This window comes from Hordeum vulgare, chromosome 3H, assembly GCF_904849725.1.
Source record: "Hordeum vulgare subsp. vulgare chromosome 3H, MorexV3_pseudomolecules_assembly, whole genome shotgun sequence".
Classification (NCBI taxonomy): Eukaryota; Viridiplantae; Streptophyta; class Magnoliopsida; order Poales; family Poaceae; genus Hordeum; species Hordeum vulgare.
The window spans coordinates 27,763,890-27,780,484 of NC_058520.1; the positions used below are offsets into that span (position 1 = coordinate 27,763,890).

A 16,595-nucleotide genomic window follows, 5' to 3' on the forward strand; every position below is an offset into this window, starting at 1 on the left:
CTAGCCTCGACAAGTTATCTGCTATAGGGTTATCAGCACCCTTTCGGTCAACTACATGCAAATCAAATTCCTGTAGCGGGAGAACCCATATGATCAGTCTAGGCTTAGCGTCCTTCTTATCCATAAGGTACTTAATAGTAGCATGATCAGAGTGAATAGTGACTTTGGAGTCAACTATGTAAGATCTGAACATTTCACATGCCACACGACTGCTAAAAACTCCTTTTCCGTAGTGGCATAGTTTCTTTGGGCACTGTCTAGAGTTTTACTAGCGTAGTGAATAACATTCAACTTCTTGTCAACTCTTTGTCCTAGAACAGCACCAACAGCATAATCACTAGCGTCGCACATGATTTCAAAGGGCAAGTTCCAGTCAGGTGGTTGAACAATAGGTGCGGTTATCAAAGCCTTCTTAAGTATTTCAAAGGCTTCCTCACAATCCTCATTAAAAAAAAAGAACATCATTCTGCAAGAGGTTGGTAAGAGGCCTAGAAATCTTAGAGAAGTCTTTAATGAACCTTCTATAGAAACCAGCATGACCTAGGAAAGTTCGTATACCTCTGATATCTGTGGGGCAAGGCATTTTCTCAATTGCATCAACCTTAGCCTTATCAACTTCAATGCCTCTTTTAGAAATTTTGTGTCCTAAAACGATACCTTCATTAACCATAAAGTGGCACTTCTCCCAATTCAAAACGAGGTTGGTATCTTCGCATCTCTGTAAGACTCGATCAAGGTTGCTGAGGCAATCGTCAAAGGAAGACCCGTAAACGGAGAAGTCATCCATGAAAACCTCGATAATCTTTTCACAAAAGTCAGAGAATATAGCCATCATACATATTTGAAAGGTGGCAGGCGCATTGCATAAGCCAAAAGGCATACGTCTATAGGCAAAGGTACCGAAGGGGCAGGTGAAAGTGGTTTTCTCCAGATCAGATTGTGCAACAGGTATTTGCGAGAAACCTGAATAACCGTCTAGAAAGCAGAAGTGTGTGTGTTTTGATAGCCTTTCTAGCATTTGGTCGATAAACGACAAAGGATAATGATCTTTCCTGGTTGCCTTGTTCAGTTTCCAGAAGTCTATCACCATCCTATAGCCGGTAATAATCCTTTCTGGGATTAGTTCATCCTTATCATTAGGAATGACGGTGATACCTCCTTTCTTAGGTACGCAATGTACTGGACTTACCCAATCACTATGAGCAACAGGATAAATGATTCTTGCTTCCAGAAGCTTTAATATTTCTTTTCTAACAACCTCTTTCATCTTAGGATTCAATCTCCTTTGATGATCAGCAACTGGTTTGAAGTCAGGATCAGTTTAATCTTGTGCTGACATAGAGTGGGACTAATACCCTTAAGATCATCAAGAGTATATCCAATAGCAGCATGGTGCTTCCTCAGAGTTTTTAGTAACTTCTTCTCTTCGTGCTCTGAGAGGAGAGCACTAATAATGACAGGATATATCTCCTTCTCATCAAGATAGGCATACTTAAGAGTATCCGGCAACTGTTTAAGCTCGAACACAGGATCACCCTTTGGTGGGGGAGGATCCCCAAGCAGTTCAACGGGAAGATTATTCTTGAGAATAGGATATTGTTCTAAGACAATCTTATCTATCTCATCTCTCTCCTCCATATGCATATCATTTTCATGCTCAAGCAGATATTGCTCTAAAGGATCCGTAGGAGGTACGGCAATAGAGGCAAGAGCAATGATTTCATCCCTACCAGATGACTCTCTTTCATGGGGTTGTCTTCCAAACTTGGAGAAGTTAAATTCATGAGACACACCCTTGAAACTAACTGTGGCGGTCTGCTTAATGCAATCAATGTGAGCATTGACAGTGTTGAGAAAGGGTCTACCAAATATGATGGGACAAAAGCTATCTTGTGCAGTACCAAGGACGAGGAAATCAGTAGGATACTTCGTCTTACCACACAGGACTTCTACGTCTCTCACAATTCCCAGAGGGCAGATAGTGTCTCTATTGGCTAGCGTAATAGTGAAATCAATGGGTTCTAACTCAGCAGGTGCAATCTCATCTTTGATTTCATCATATAGAGAACGGGGTATTGCACTAACACTAGCTCCCATATCACATAAACCATGGTAACAGTGATCTCCTATCTTGACAGAAACAACGGGCAGGCCAACTACGGGTCCGTATTTGTCCTTCGCGTGAGGTTTAGCAATTCTAGCGGAGTCCTCACAGAATTTGATAACATGCCCATCTATGTCTTCGGCTAAGAGATCTTTGATAATAGGAACACTAGGTTCAACTCTAATATCCTCACGGGGTGCAAGTGGTCTAATGTAACCCCTGTGTATCACAGTTGGAGCTTTAGAATAATCCTTTATCCTAGCAGGGTATGGTGGTTTCTCAGTGTAAGCACAAGGAACAACATGATCACTAAAAGCAATGACTTTCTCCTCAACTAGATTGGTTTTGGCTATGTTGCTTTCTACAGGAGGATGATATTTGAACCACTTCTCTTTGGGAAGATCAACATGAGCAGCAAAAGATTCACATAGAGAAGCTACTATCTCAGAGTCAAGTCCATACTTAGCGCTAAAATCTCTAAAAGTGTTTGTCTCAACAAAAGATTAAACGCAATCAAACTGGAAATTCATACCTGACTCCTTACCTTCCTCCAGCTCCCAATCTTCAGGGTTGCGTTTGATTCTCTCCAATAAATTCCACTTGTGATCAATATCCTTCTTCATAAAAGAACTGGTACAAGAAGTGTCAAGCATGGTACGATCTTCGTGAGAAAGCCGAGCATAAAAGTTTTGAGTGATGATTTCTCTCGAGAGCTCATGATTGGGGCATGAATATAGCATACTTAAGCCTCCCCCAAGCTTGAGCTATGCTTTCCCTGTCACGAGGCCAAAAGTTATAAATAAAGTTCCGATCAGGATGTACTAAATGCATAGGATAGAACTTTTGATGAAATTCAAATTTCAACCGATTGTAGCCCCATGATCCAGTATCATCACATAGCCTATACCATGTCAACGCCTTATCCTTCAAAGATAAAGGAAAGAATTTCTTCTTTACCTCATCCTCGGGCAAACCTGCAAGCTTAAATAAACCACAAACTTCATCTACATAGATCAGATGCAAGTCTGGATGTGAAGATCCATCTCGTGTGAAAGGATTAGCCAGCAGTTTCTCAAGCATACCCGAAGGGATTTCATAAAAGATATTTTCAGTAGGTACCTCAGGTTGAGGAACAACTCCTCGTGCTTCCGTTCGCGGTGAAGATACCCCGAACAAACTCCTCAAAGGAACAGTTTCCATAGTGACAAGTGACAATAAATTTCAGCACGGTATAAAAATGTTTCCTTACCAATTTCCACTTACCAAAGGCGCTTCACTCCCCGGCAACGGCGCCAGAAAAGAGTCTTGATGACCCACAAGTATAGGGGATCAATCGTAGTCCTTTCGATAAGTAAGAGTGTGGAACCCAACGAGGAGCAGAAGGCTCTGATAAACTGATTTCAGCAAGGTAATAACTGCAAACACTGAAAGTAGCGGTAACAAGTGATTGTGTAGCGAGGTGAAACGGAGCAAGCAAAAAGTAACAAGTAACAAGTAGTAGCAATGGTACAGCAAGTGGCCCAATCCCTTTTGTAGCAAGGGACAAGCCTGAACAAAGTCTTATAGGAGGAAAAACGCTCCCGAGGACACACGAGAATTTCTGTCATGCTAGTTTCATCATGTTCATACGATTCGCGTTCGTTACTTTGATAGTTTGATATGTGGGTGGACCGGCACTTGGGTACTGCCCTTGCTTGGACAAGCATCCCACTTATGATTAAGCTCTCTCGCAAGCATCCGCAACTACAAAAGAAGAATTAAGACAACGTCTAACCATAGCATTAAACTAGTGGATCCAAATCAGCCCCTCACGAAGCAACGCATAGACTGGGGTTTAAGCTTCTGTCACTCCAGCAACCCATCATCTACTTACTACTCCCCAATGCCTTCCTCTTGGCCCAAATATGGTGAAGTGTTATGTAGTCGACATTCACATAACATCACTAGAGGAAAAACAACATACAACATATCAAAATACCGAACGAATATCAAATTCACATGACTATTATTAACATGACTTATCCCATGTCCTCAGGAACAAAAGTAAGTACTCACAAAACATAATCATAATCATGATCATAGGTGTAATGAATAGCATCAAGGATCTGAACATAAACTCTTCCACCAAGTAATCCAACTAGCATCAACTACAAAGAGTAATCAACACTACTAGCAACCTTACAAGTACCAATCGGAGTTGCGATATGAAGATTGGTTACAAGAGATGAACTAGGGATTGGAGAGGAGATGGTGCTGATGAAGATGTTGATGAAGATGCCTCCCCTCCGACGAGAGGAGTGTTGGTGATGACGATGGCGACGATTTCCCCCTCCGGGAGGGAAGTTTCCCCGGCAGGATCGTCCTGGCGGAGCTCTAGATTGGATATGCTCAAGTTCCACCTCGTGGCGGCGGCAAAACCACGAAAAAGCTCCCTCATGATTTTTTCTGGACCAAAACCCTTCATATAGCAAAAGAGGGGGGCTAGTGGGCCGTCAGGGAGCCCACAAGCCCCCACTCTGCCACCACGGGGGGTGGCGGTGGCAGGGCTTGTGGTGCCCTGGCAGCCCCCCTCCGGTACTTCTTTCGCCTAGTATTTTTTATATAATCCCAAAGAAATCCACGTAACTTTTCAGGGCATTTGGAGATGTGCAGAATAGTGGACTAAGATTTGCTCCTTTTCCAGTCCGGAATTCCAGCTGCCTGAATTCTCCCTCTTCAAATAAACCTTGCAAAATAAGAGAGAAAAGGCATAAATATGGTACCACAAAGTAATATAACAGCCCATAAAGCAATAAATATCAACATGAAAGCATGATGCAAAATGGACGTATCATAAACTCATGGTGGAATCCGGGTTGTTCCATGAAGGGAGTGTGTGGCCATTCGCACGGCCGGACCTCCGTCAATCGTGGGGTGGTGAGTCCAGTAGCAGATGATTCACCAATAACCACCTTGGCATTCTTCTTGGATGAACTCCGCCTAAAGAGGTTCATTTTTTCAAGAACAAATTCTGAAATTTTTTGGGTCACAAAGTAAAGGTAACAAAACTTCACAAGAATGTTAGCAGCTACTCATAGGGATGCCTAGAGCCCAAAACAAGCATTCAAACAACTTGGAAATTCAAGAATTCAACATGCAAGCTCATCTACAGCAACACCTAGAGTAGATAACTATTTCTAATATAAACCACTAAAGCAAAAACTAATTGGAGGAGTGGGGGAGTTATATCCCATGGAGCAATCCCCTAAAACAGTTTCAGAAACGGAGTTTCGAGCAAAGACATCGAAATCCACGAGGTTGAGAGCAAGAACACGAGAGAGAGAGATACAATATTTTTTTTCCTCGAGGTAGGTGAGGAAGTGAGCTGAAGAAATAAGTGAGAGGATCCCCGAGGGGCCCACTAGACACCTAGCCGCGCATGGTGGGGGTGGCGCGCCCTGGTGCCTAGTGGGCACCTCGAAGAGCCCAGTGTGATGCTTTCAGTGCCAAATGTTCTCAAATATTCGGAAGAAAATCGTGTGAAATTTTCAGGTCATTTGGAGAACTTTTATTTTGTGGTACTTTTTTATTGCACGGAGAAATAAGAAAACGGGATAATCATGATATTTATTGCATTTAAATAAAAATAACAGGAAAAGTAAAATGGGTACACAGAGTTGTGCCTACTGAATTCATCGACCTCATGCCTCTTGAAACTGATTCATTAACAAGGTTGATCAAGACTGATTAACAACCACTTCAATTAGCATGATCCCGAAGAATTTTTGTAAAACACTAAGTTACCTCAATGGGGATGTGCATATCCCCAACAATAAGTATCTCATATTTATTATTGGCAATAGGTAAAGGTAGTTGGAAAGTTCCATTGGTGGTAGTTAGAGATTTTTCAATAACATTAACATCATTCACTTAAAATTGTTTCCTCGGAAAATGCACCGTATGTTCTTTACCATTGACATGAAAAGTGATCTTGTTTTTGTTGCAATCAATAATAGCCCCTGTAGTATTTAAGAAAGGTCTACCAAGGATAATCGACATGTTGTCGCCCTCGGACATATCAAGTATAACAAAGTGTGTGAAGATAGTAACATTTGCAACAGCAACGGGTACAACCTCACAAATACCGATAGGTATGACCGTTGATTTGTCACCCATTTGCAACAAAATTTCAGTAGGTGTGATTTTATTCAAGTCAAGTATTTTGTATAAGGAGAAAGGCATAACACTAACATGAGCTCCTAGATCACATAAAGTAGTTGGCACATAGTTGCTTTTGATGGAACATGGTATAGTTGGTATTCCTGGATCTCCTATTTTTTTAGGTACTCCATCCTTAAAAGAATAATTAGCAAGCATGGTAGAGATTTTAGCTTCAGGTATTATTTATTTTATTACTGATGATGTCTTTCATGTACTCAGCTAAGGGGGCCCAAAACATAAATATCTTTACCATGAGCTTATCTAGATCACGAGTCTATCGTGGACCGCCATTTTATTCACAATGACGATTCCTTGGATAACCTTCGTTATAACTTAGTTTTTAGTGAGGTTATACGTGATGTTATTCCATTGTCTGCACCTGCTTTGTTTGATTCTATTGTCAGGAACGGATACAAGATCATGCCTGAGGACATTATTGCCTACCGGAACACCCAGGCAGCGGCTGAGAAGGAGCCACATGAGTGGGACTCTCTAGTGTTGTAGCCCAAACACTTCGACAAGAGGCCGGACGGCTACTACTGGTGGTAATTACCAAGCTAGGCCAAAAGTCTAAGCTTGGGGGAGTACGTGTTTCCACCGACTTTACATTCATGCTTACATATTCGAGTTGTCGGTGTTCACACTCTTGCCTTGTATTATCCATGTTAGATTTATTTTCTTGCCTTCTTCTTGTGTGTCTGAAAAACTTAAAATAAAACCCAAAAATATTTCTATTTTCTTCTTTTACTTGTTGGGAGCTTTCCCGTGTAAATAGTTTTTCTCGTTTTAGTTTCCACTTCTTTAATTTGCTTTCTTCTAGGAAAACTAAAAATTCCAAAATTATTTTAGTGTGTTTCTTTGATTTTTTTTTCTTCATTGAGTTATACCCAAGGGGGAGACCACGATGAAAATGTTGAGTGGCTCTCATATGCATTGTTATTGATCTAATAAATATCTCATACTACCTTGTATTTTCCTTTTGAATAAAATGTTGGAGATTCCATCTTAGTCCACGACATTCTGGCACTATTATTATTTTCATATTGTGTGGTCATGCAAGTGAAAGCAACAATGACGACACTTGATGAAATGGCCGTGGCAGAGACAAGCGGGTATGAACTCAACCTATTTTTGTTTTTGTGAATATGTTTAGACCAATATCCATGATTCAACCGTCTGGAGCATCGCCAGTGGAAGCGTCGCCGCCGCCGTCTAGAGCATCGCCAACGGAAGCATCGCCGTCGCCGCCAGGTCTCGTCATTAAAGGAGCCCGAGGGAGAGGAATGTGTAGTGGCACGACGTGGTCAATCGGTCAGTCCGATGTGAGGGGGCAAAGGGATTTCCACCTGATGGCGACATTGCCCAGCTATTAGGCCACGTAAGGTGAAAACAGGCCCCAGCTGTTGGAAAAACGATCAAAAGCACCAAATCGCTCGATCAATTCATACTGCAAAAAGTTTATTGAATACGTGATGTTTTTTTACAAAAGATTAGTTACCACGTGGTTTTCTGCAATCGATGCCCCAAATGTGGTGGTTTTTTGCAATTCACTCTCGTGTGGTGTAATGTGCACGTATGTGTGTGCTTGCTGGAGCCATGCATGTGTTGTCTAATGCTCTTAGCGAATTTTATACTCCCTCCGTCTTGGTTTATAAGTCATTTTAGATTATGCACTGCGACCAAGACTAAGAGGAAAAAGAGAAAAAAAATAGTATTAATTTGTTAATTAATATCATTGCATACAATGAATTGAACACTGCGTGTCGTGCTAGTTAGTCTTAAGTCATTACAAACATATACGCCCAACGTCTCTTATTGATTGATTCTTTCATTAATGTAAAAAAACAAGAAACGAGATGAAAGTTAATGCACCGCTTCTAAGTGTTTTGAGATTATTTGGTTTTCAAGATGACTTATATACCGAAACGGAGGGAGTACTTCAGACATGATGTTTCACACATGATGTTTTGACAATGAGACACTGCCAAAATCAGTGCAAACCAAGTTGTCTGAAATGTCTTATAAAAACAAACGGAGGGAGTATGATAATCTGAGGCACAAGTAATAATAAGCTAATGTACTTGCAAGAAGTAAGTATTCCAAAACCGCCTCTCGAGCACGGTCCACCCCGCAAGCTTTTTCAATAATATCTGCCAAACTGAGCCTCCTCCAAACCTCCTTTGCTTTTCTGCACAGAAACAACATGTGCTTTGTATCTTCTAACCCTTCTAAGCAGGTAGGACAAATGGGTGAGATCTGCATATGTCTACTCGCGAGTGTAACCCGACATGGAAGTGTGCCATGAAGAGTGTGCCATGTAAAAAAATTACTTTTGCCGGACAAGCTAACTTCCAAATGTGACTCCAAATAGGATTAGTTGTAGTTCAACCCATCCCATTAGAATGTCTTAGCTTACTCCCATATTGGTGATCCCACTCCACATGGTTAGCAGACCGAATAGAGAATATACCATTTTTTGTGTAACTCCAATCAATGTAATCTGGCATTTCATGTTGCAAGAGTGGAATTGAAAGGATACGTTGAACATAAATTGGCCACATAGATTGAGTGATCAGGTCTTCATCCCAGCTATTAAAGATAGGATTAATAAGATGACCCACTTTGGTTAACGGTTGTTTACCCTTAGGCGTCACAATTTTCCTTGTTGCACAATTTGGTATCCAGGCGTCTTCCAAAATATTGATATTTTGTCCATTCCCCACTCGCCATATATAGCCATGATTTAGAGTATTTATGCCTGCCATAATAATTTGCCATGTAAAGGAAGAGCCTTTCTTCAGCTTGGTGTTCAACAAATCGTCATTAGAATAGTACTTAGCCCTCAAAATAGTGACGCATAAGAAATCCGGATTATCAAGGAGTCGCCATGCTTGTTTAGCAAGAAGTGCCAGATTAAAGCAATGAATATCGTGAAACCCCACCCCTCCTTTATTTTTAGGGACGCACATCTTCCACTAGGCCATCCAATGCATCCTCCTTTTGTTCTCCTCGACTCCCCACCAGAAGTGCGCCATCGCGTCAATGATTCCTTTACAGATTGTTTTAGTAATTTTAAAGACCGACATCGCATAGGTGGGTATGGCTTGGACAACAGCCTTAAGCAGGATCTCTTTCCCCCCGGCGGATAGTATTTTTTCTTTTCACCCACCAATTCTCTTCACAATACGTTCAATCAAAAATTGAAAACAATCAGTTTTATCTAACCCCACATTTGTTGGCAGCCCCAAGTACTTATCATTAAGAGCCTCAGTCATAATATCTAGTTTTGTACACATTTGTTCTCTAAGCTCCACCTTCATGTTAGGGCTAAATAAAATGTTAGACGTTTTATCGCTTACCAATTGACGCGATGCCTCACAATATAAATCTAGCGCTGATTTTAGAACATCCACACTCTGTTGGTTGGCTTTCATTGGAATTAATGAGTCATCCGCAAAAAGGAGGTTTGTGATGGGTGGGGCATCTCTGCAAACCTTTACTCGTGTAATATTTCCATTTTCCTCTGCATTTGTCAGTAAGGCCTTCAACCCCTCTGTACACATCAAGAACATGTATGGTGATAACGAGTCCCCCTGCATCAGTTTCCTTGAAGGCTTAAAACTCTCACTTTCCTCCGCATTAATCCTAACTCTATACTCAACAGTAGAGACACATTCCATAATTAAATTCACCCAATCCTGACGAAAACCCAACCTCAACATAACCTCCTTCAATAAAGGTCATTCCACTCTGTCATAAGCTTTGTGCATATCAAGTTCTCTACCTTTTTTTATTTTTGATTGTGTGAGAACACTCATAGGAAACTAAAATGTTATCCGTAATCAATCTACCAGGCACAAAAGCACTTTGAGTTGGACTAATAATTTTAGGAAGGAGAATCTTCAAACGAGACGCCATCATTTTTGCAATAATTTTATACATCACATTGCGTAAGCTGATAGGCCTAAATTGTGTTGCCTTTTTCGGTGAATTAAGCTTTGGAATAATTACAATTGCCATGTCATTCCACCCCGATGGGATAGAACATGTGTTGCAAAACCTCCTGAATTAAGTCATCCCCAAGCATGGGGTAAAACCTTTTATAAAAAATGGCATGGAGTCCATCTGGACCTAGAGCTTTTAAGTCCACAATATCGAAAAGTGCCTTACGGACATCTTCAGCGGTGCCATACCAAGAATTGAGGATTTTGGGCCATCACAATGTCCGGGAAATTATTGCGGTCTCTGTATGGTATTTATGGTGGGAAAGACGTAAGTTGGTGCATAAGGAGGTAACTCAAAATGCTCATCAGATCTCAACGGGATCTCTGCAGGTTTATCGCAAGAGGGAATGGGAAAATTGTTTTCAGCACGGACGTACTGACGGCAGAAGCTTTAGCCCTAAAATTTGGGATAACGTTGGCACAAAAGACGGGATGTAATCACATGTAATTAACTCGGATAATATGGAGGTAACTGAGACCATGCAGGACGGAGGACGATCGGTAGGAGCAGCAGCTGCAATCTTCGATGACTGCTTTTATTATGTGTGTGATTTTATTTCGACTAGATTTAAACACTGTAATATCGTCAAGCAAATAAAGTAGTGCATGAGCTTGCTAGACTAAGAGGGTGCTTGGATCCAATGAACTAAAACTTGTCTGACTAAAACTAGTCTTTTTAAGAGGCCAAAGTTTCAAGCACCCCTCACTATAGAAAGGCTAAAACTAGTCTTGAGGCAAAAATCTTTTAGTGAGGGATATCCCTACTAAAATATGCATTAGTCATCTCTCTCCTCATTTAACTCCTAAGGCAAGTTCTGGATTGGAGGATTTGAAGTATAATAAATGCTCATTAACTTGATTTTAGTCTCTTTAGTATTTGAATCCAAGCATATGTGAGGCTAGCAAATTTTAGTCTCATTACTTTTAATCATGGGACTAAAACGTATCCCAGCACCCTCTAACTAGATTTTCTTCTGTTAATGATTGGTTTGAGGAAGCTCCTGTCGAAATTGTAAAGCTGGTCATAAACGATGTAATTGTTATTGCGATTGAATAAAGAGCGGGTTTTATTTCAAGAAAAAACTAATGTACTTGCAAAGTACAACTTCCTATCCCTGCCATGGCACCATGAATATTCGGCTCGACTCCGAGTTGTGGACGGGACGGCGAATCCGATTTGGGGGAGAAGCGCGTCGCCGTCGCCGTCGCCGTGGCGTGGTACGCCATATAACCCCAGCCCACCCAGCCCCAGCCCCCAGAGACGCCACGCCACCGAGATCCCTCCTCAGCCAGGGAGGCAGCGCACAAAGTCGGAAATTGGAGCCTCTCCGATCCCATCCCATGGCGCTCAGGGAAGCCAAGAACCCAACCTCTGCCGGGGAAGACAGCAGCTCCACCATGGCTCCGGTGGAGCCCGGCGGCGCCGGGAGCTGCCTCGCCTTCTACCCCGGCCCGTCCAGCAAGCAGGGGAGGACGCCGTGGCGCATGCAGATGCAGGAGCTCGCCGGCGACAAGGGCGAGAAGAGGAGCGAGGTGCCGGCCAGAGCCACCGTCCTGGCACAGTGCTTCGACGCCATCGCCGCGCTGCTGCCGCCGGGGAGCGTCCGCGGTGGTCTCGCGCCACAGGCGTCGCAGCAGCCTGACGAGCTCGCTTGAACAAGGATGATTTATTACGTTTACAACCTTGATACGCTGAGCTGGGAGATGGATTGAGCTGCTGGAGCGAGAGAGAGAGTGACGATTCTTTGGTTAATTTGGGGTATTCCTTGTTTGTTTGGCGGAATTCTTCCATCTAGCGTAATTAGTTCCTCCGTTTCCTAATATCGACATATTTTAGAGCGTTAGATCCATGCTATTTGTTCATTCTACTCCTATTTGTTACGTTACGTATGACTTATATTTAGAAACAGAGGAAGTACATTGTTCTTTCAAAAACAAAAAATTGTGATGTGATTACTTTCCAGACCGTCTGTATTTGACAATTACACGCCAAAAGAAATGTTCATTTACTACTATGTTTTCAAATCGCTGCACTAGTAGTTTTACATACACTATATTCCATTTGAATGATCATGGACGAACTTGGCAATGCTGCTTTGTCTTCCACAATTTTCACTTTTTCCAATACGAAAATCTCAGGCATTTGGTTTTTATGTTAATATAGCAGGTTCACCATGCGAAAACACAATGTACAACAGAACATGTCAAACCTTCAATTTGCTCAACAACGTCCGCCAAAATGCTCTTGCCATTTTATGGTTTCATTTGGAGCAATAACGATGTTATACCAGGGGCTAAGATTGGATGCACAACCACATGGTCCTCCACATAGCACGGAATCAAAAAGGTTTCTAAATTTCACCAAATCTACTCCTCCAGGTTAAGTCGCTGACAGCACAAAACGGAAATAACCAAAATTATAGTGTCAACTTTGCTGCTAGTCGCTCCATTACATTACAGGTTCATGGGGTGTTGTAACCTCAGAGACTTTTTTCATCGGCTATCAAGGGTCTCTCTCCATGCAAACGGCCAGCTACAAAAACGGTGAACCATGGATGATAGATAGATAGATCAGCGCCTCTTCTTGCCAGACTTTGAGCCGGAAGATTTCGATGGGCTCGCGACCAGGTAGATGAAGCCCAGAACGAAGGAAACAACAGACACCAGTGCTCCGTACTTCGCAACAAGTTTCTGCACATAGACAGTCTCTTAGAATACCGTGGCAGCTTATTTAGATGGAGAAGAAATGAAATGAAATTACCTTAGCCTGAACAACAGATGAGAGTGAATCCAGATTTCCAGAGCAAGAGTATCAGCCCCACAAAATAGCATGGAAAAAAATTAGAATCCCTAAGAAGAGTTAGCAGAATGAAAATCCACACACACGGTCACTTACCCATTCAAACTTCTTCACTGGAGGCCTTTCAGCAAGAATGTCAAGGGCAGGGATGGGAGTTGAGTAGGCCTCCTACAGCGTACAAAATTATCAGGTTAGCAAGAGGAGTTCGACACTGGTAAATGAATGAGCAAACAAGCGAATGTATATCATCATTTGAGACACTAGTGAATGATATACAGAAAGGGTTGAGGATCACACCTGAAGTGCAGCCTTTGTGGCAACACGGTACTTGATGACAGCAGGTGAAGCTTGGAACCTTCCCTGTGTTTTGCTCTCCAATACAAACGCGTGCGAAGCAGTGGCACCACTATAAGTGCAAATGATAAAAGATCATTTTTCTATAACACCACACTGGAGTGGACTCACCAAAAGCAGAGAGATGCGTTACAAAACGAAAATTTACTCACGGTTCAAGCCTTTCCAAAGTCTTTGAGACCTCTCCAGAGACAAGTTCAAATGCTTCCTTGGGCCAAGAGTCGTCATTAATGGCCACATCATATGCAGTTCTGAAAAGAAAAGCGCAATAACTTGTTATGACTATGCAAAATACATGGGAATTCACTGACCATCATATGATACAAATAATAGGTAAGTAAGTCGAACAGGAAAAAGGAATCAAGCTTTTGCCCGTGCAGTCAGGATGTGCACTTTGAGGAGCAAACAAGATATTACTATAACTCAGTCTAGAACGTCAAGGAAACCCATCTGGTAAGGTTTTAGAACTTTATTACTGTACATGATGCAACATCTAACAAGCTAGAACCAATCTATCTGGAAAAGTGCTTGCCGTATACTAGTTCCAACCAGCAAGGGCAGTAAAACCATGAGATTACAAGATATCGGTAATCAAATGAGAACATTTCATGACATCTCAGACTGATGACTATTAAACACCGCATAGATGCTTCCAACTTCCCAAGTGTAAAACCAGGCGTTACTATCGACAGAGTTGCTCAATAACAATAGGAAGCCTGAAGCTCTTGCAAAGGCCTACCAATTGGCTGGGCTGCGGCTACTCTACCTTGCTAGGTGCTTGCCTAGGCAAATTAAATCAGGCACATGGTCAAGCAACAGAACGACGGATTGGGTCCTCCATTTTGTACGGATAATATAACCTATAAACTCTGGATCTAGCTGTTACTAGTCAGGATCCACGATATGGCGCCGAATTTCACCGCCGAATTGTGAACTGGAGGAGCTAAGACCATAATTAACCGAGCCGATCGCCTCGGCTGCCGGCCAAGGCCGCCGCAGATCCCATCGATCTAGGCAGAAGGGGACGGAGCACGCGCGAGAAGAGCGGGCATCGCCGCGACTCGAGATGGGGAGCGGTCAGGGCAGGAGTGCTCACGCGGATCCCTGGTTGTAGAGGTCGAGGGAGACGGCGAGGCGCTCGACGCCGGGCTTGGGGCGGGAGAGGGCCACCTTCTTGTGCGCGACGAGGAAGGGCGCGTCGGCGGCGAAGGCGCAGGAGAGGGCGGCGAGGAGGAGCGCGGCGCAGAGGAGGAGCGAGCGCGTCGTTGCCATGGTGGTGGATGGGATCTGATCTGATCTCGTGCCTGGAAGAAGAAGAAGAAGAAGAAGAAGAAGACTATGGGTATGGTATGGACTGGAGGGGATGGGCTCTGCGTACTAGTAGTACTGCCGCTGGCCCGGCCCGGCCCGGGGGTGGTGCGTGGCATGTGAGGCTGCACATGGGGCCCGCCCTACACAAGAAACAAACAAACAAAGTGAATGTATGTATAAAACTGAACTTTTTTAATGCTTTAGGAGTGTCATCTTGGAGGAAAAAGGAAAAGAGAAAAAACTACAGAAGCATCTCCAATAGATGATACATCATCAAAGTGTGGTTGCATTATCAAAAAGTGGCATTTTACACAGAAAATATCAGCTCCAACGGATGGTGTAAGATAGCTAGTGCTTCAATAGATGGTTTGATGTAAAATACATCAATCACATGGCAGTTGCTCCGTAAATTTGTTGTCGTTGGCGACACTGGCGACAAAGCACGAGAAGCAGGAGATGTCGGTGACACCAAAACGAAGCAGCAGCAACCCTCACGGTCGCCTCCGTCTTCTTCTCTCGGTATGAAACCGCGGCGGGGTTGCGCGACGGCTGCTTCGAGACACCATTGTGGTTTGGTCGTGGTTGCAAATCTGACGTGTGATTTGGGGGAAGGCATCGCGGTCGGTGGTGGCGGCGAGGGCCGGTGGCAGACGCGGAGGCAACCATTGCTAGAGCAACGTTGGTCTTCGTAGGGTTGAGAAGGCGTCCATGCGGACCGGCGACGACACGGGGTGCTCAAGGGCGGCTCATTAAATTTTTGCGCGATAGTTAGGCTGCGCGTGCGACTGCTCAGGTTTTACTCGAGATTTAATCTGGATGCACAATTGGTGCAAATATGTGTCACATGGTGATGTATTTCAAATCTAGAACAAAAGTTGGGTATTTTATGCATTTATATCATCTGTTGGTACCGTTTGTGAGCCTTTGTGATCTATAAATGACTTACTTATACATCTACATTATCTATTGAAGATGCTCTAAGCAGATTAAAAAAAGAGGATGACAGTTCGGTGGAGTGCCAAGTATGACTAAAGGATTATATCACAGGCTATTTCTACAGCTTATTCACCTCAACTATGAACAGGACAAGAGGCCACCCCTGTAGACAATCACTCTGAAAGTCCATCAAGGTATGAATAAAGCCATGTGTGCAGAATACACGGAGGAAGAAGTGAGAAGAGCTCTTTTTAGCATTGGAGATCTAAACGCACCAACGCCTGACGGGATGCACACAATTGGTTATAAGTCTTTGTAACGTATTATATAGAGTGATATCAAGGTTTCTCAGCAATGCCGAATGAAGCTGAAGCAAATGAAAGGCTTAGGGACATAATAATATGCAGAAACACCCCTAGTATAAGATACCTCCTCTTTGCAGATGATTCATTATTGTTAATGGATACATGTGAGGGTGCAACACAAGAAGTAAACATGGTAATAAGTACATATGAGTAGTGCTATGGGCAAATGTTAAACAAGAACATACCATCAATATTATTTAGAAAAAATATGGATGAAGGACAAAAAACATGAAGAGGGTCATGGGCAATAATGTGGAGGACCTAATCAAAAAATACTTAGGCCTTCCTACATATATTAGCAAAGGAAAAGAAAATAATTTCAACTACATTTGAGAGAATCTCTGGAAAAAGATACATGGATGGAAGGATAAATTGTTGTCAAAAGCAGGGAAGGAAATTTGATAAAAGTAGCAGCGTGTGCATGCAATTCCAATGCATGCAATGGCATGTCTAGACCTAACCAAAACCTTCTGTGAGGATATGAGTGCTCTCATTGGATGCTACTAGTGTATCCAAATGGA

The 16,595-nt window shown here is 42.8% G+C and overlaps 1 protein-coding gene across 1 annotated transcript; it reads right to left on the reverse strand.

Annotated features, from left to right (window-relative positions):
- Positions 1 to 12,644: 12,644 nt before the first annotated feature.
- On the reverse strand, positions 12,645 to 14,861 carry LOC123442740 (translocon-associated protein subunit beta). The gene is made up of 6 exons (XM_045118869.1): positions 14,559 to 14,861; positions 13,615 to 13,713; positions 13,406 to 13,514; positions 13,205 to 13,276; positions 13,070 to 13,075; positions 12,645 to 12,999 (listed from the first exon to the last, which is right to left on the reverse strand). The coding sequence occupies exons 1-6, from the start codon at positions 14,732 to 14,734 to the stop codon at positions 12,880 to 12,882; spliced, it is 582 nt and encodes a 193-aa protein (XP_044974804.1). The 5' UTR covers positions 14,735 to 14,861; the 3' UTR covers positions 12,645 to 12,879.
- Between the last annotated feature and the right edge of the window lie 1,734 nt (positions 14,862 to 16,595).

Bases quoted from the DNA above. Each gene is read 5' to 3' on its own strand.
- LOC123442740 (XM_045118869.1), bottom strand. From the start codon at position 14,734: ATGGCAACGACGCGCTCGCTCCTCCTCTGCGCCGCGCTCCTCCTCGCC. The intron at 13,714-14,558 runs GTGAGCACTCCT...TTTTCTTTTCAG, and splicing joins CTCTACAACCAGGGATCCGC to AACTGCATATGATGTGGCCA. The intron at 13,277-13,405 runs GTGTGATCCTCA...TGTACGCTGTAG, and splicing joins CCACAAAGGCTGCACTTCAG to GAGGCCTACTCAACTCCCAT.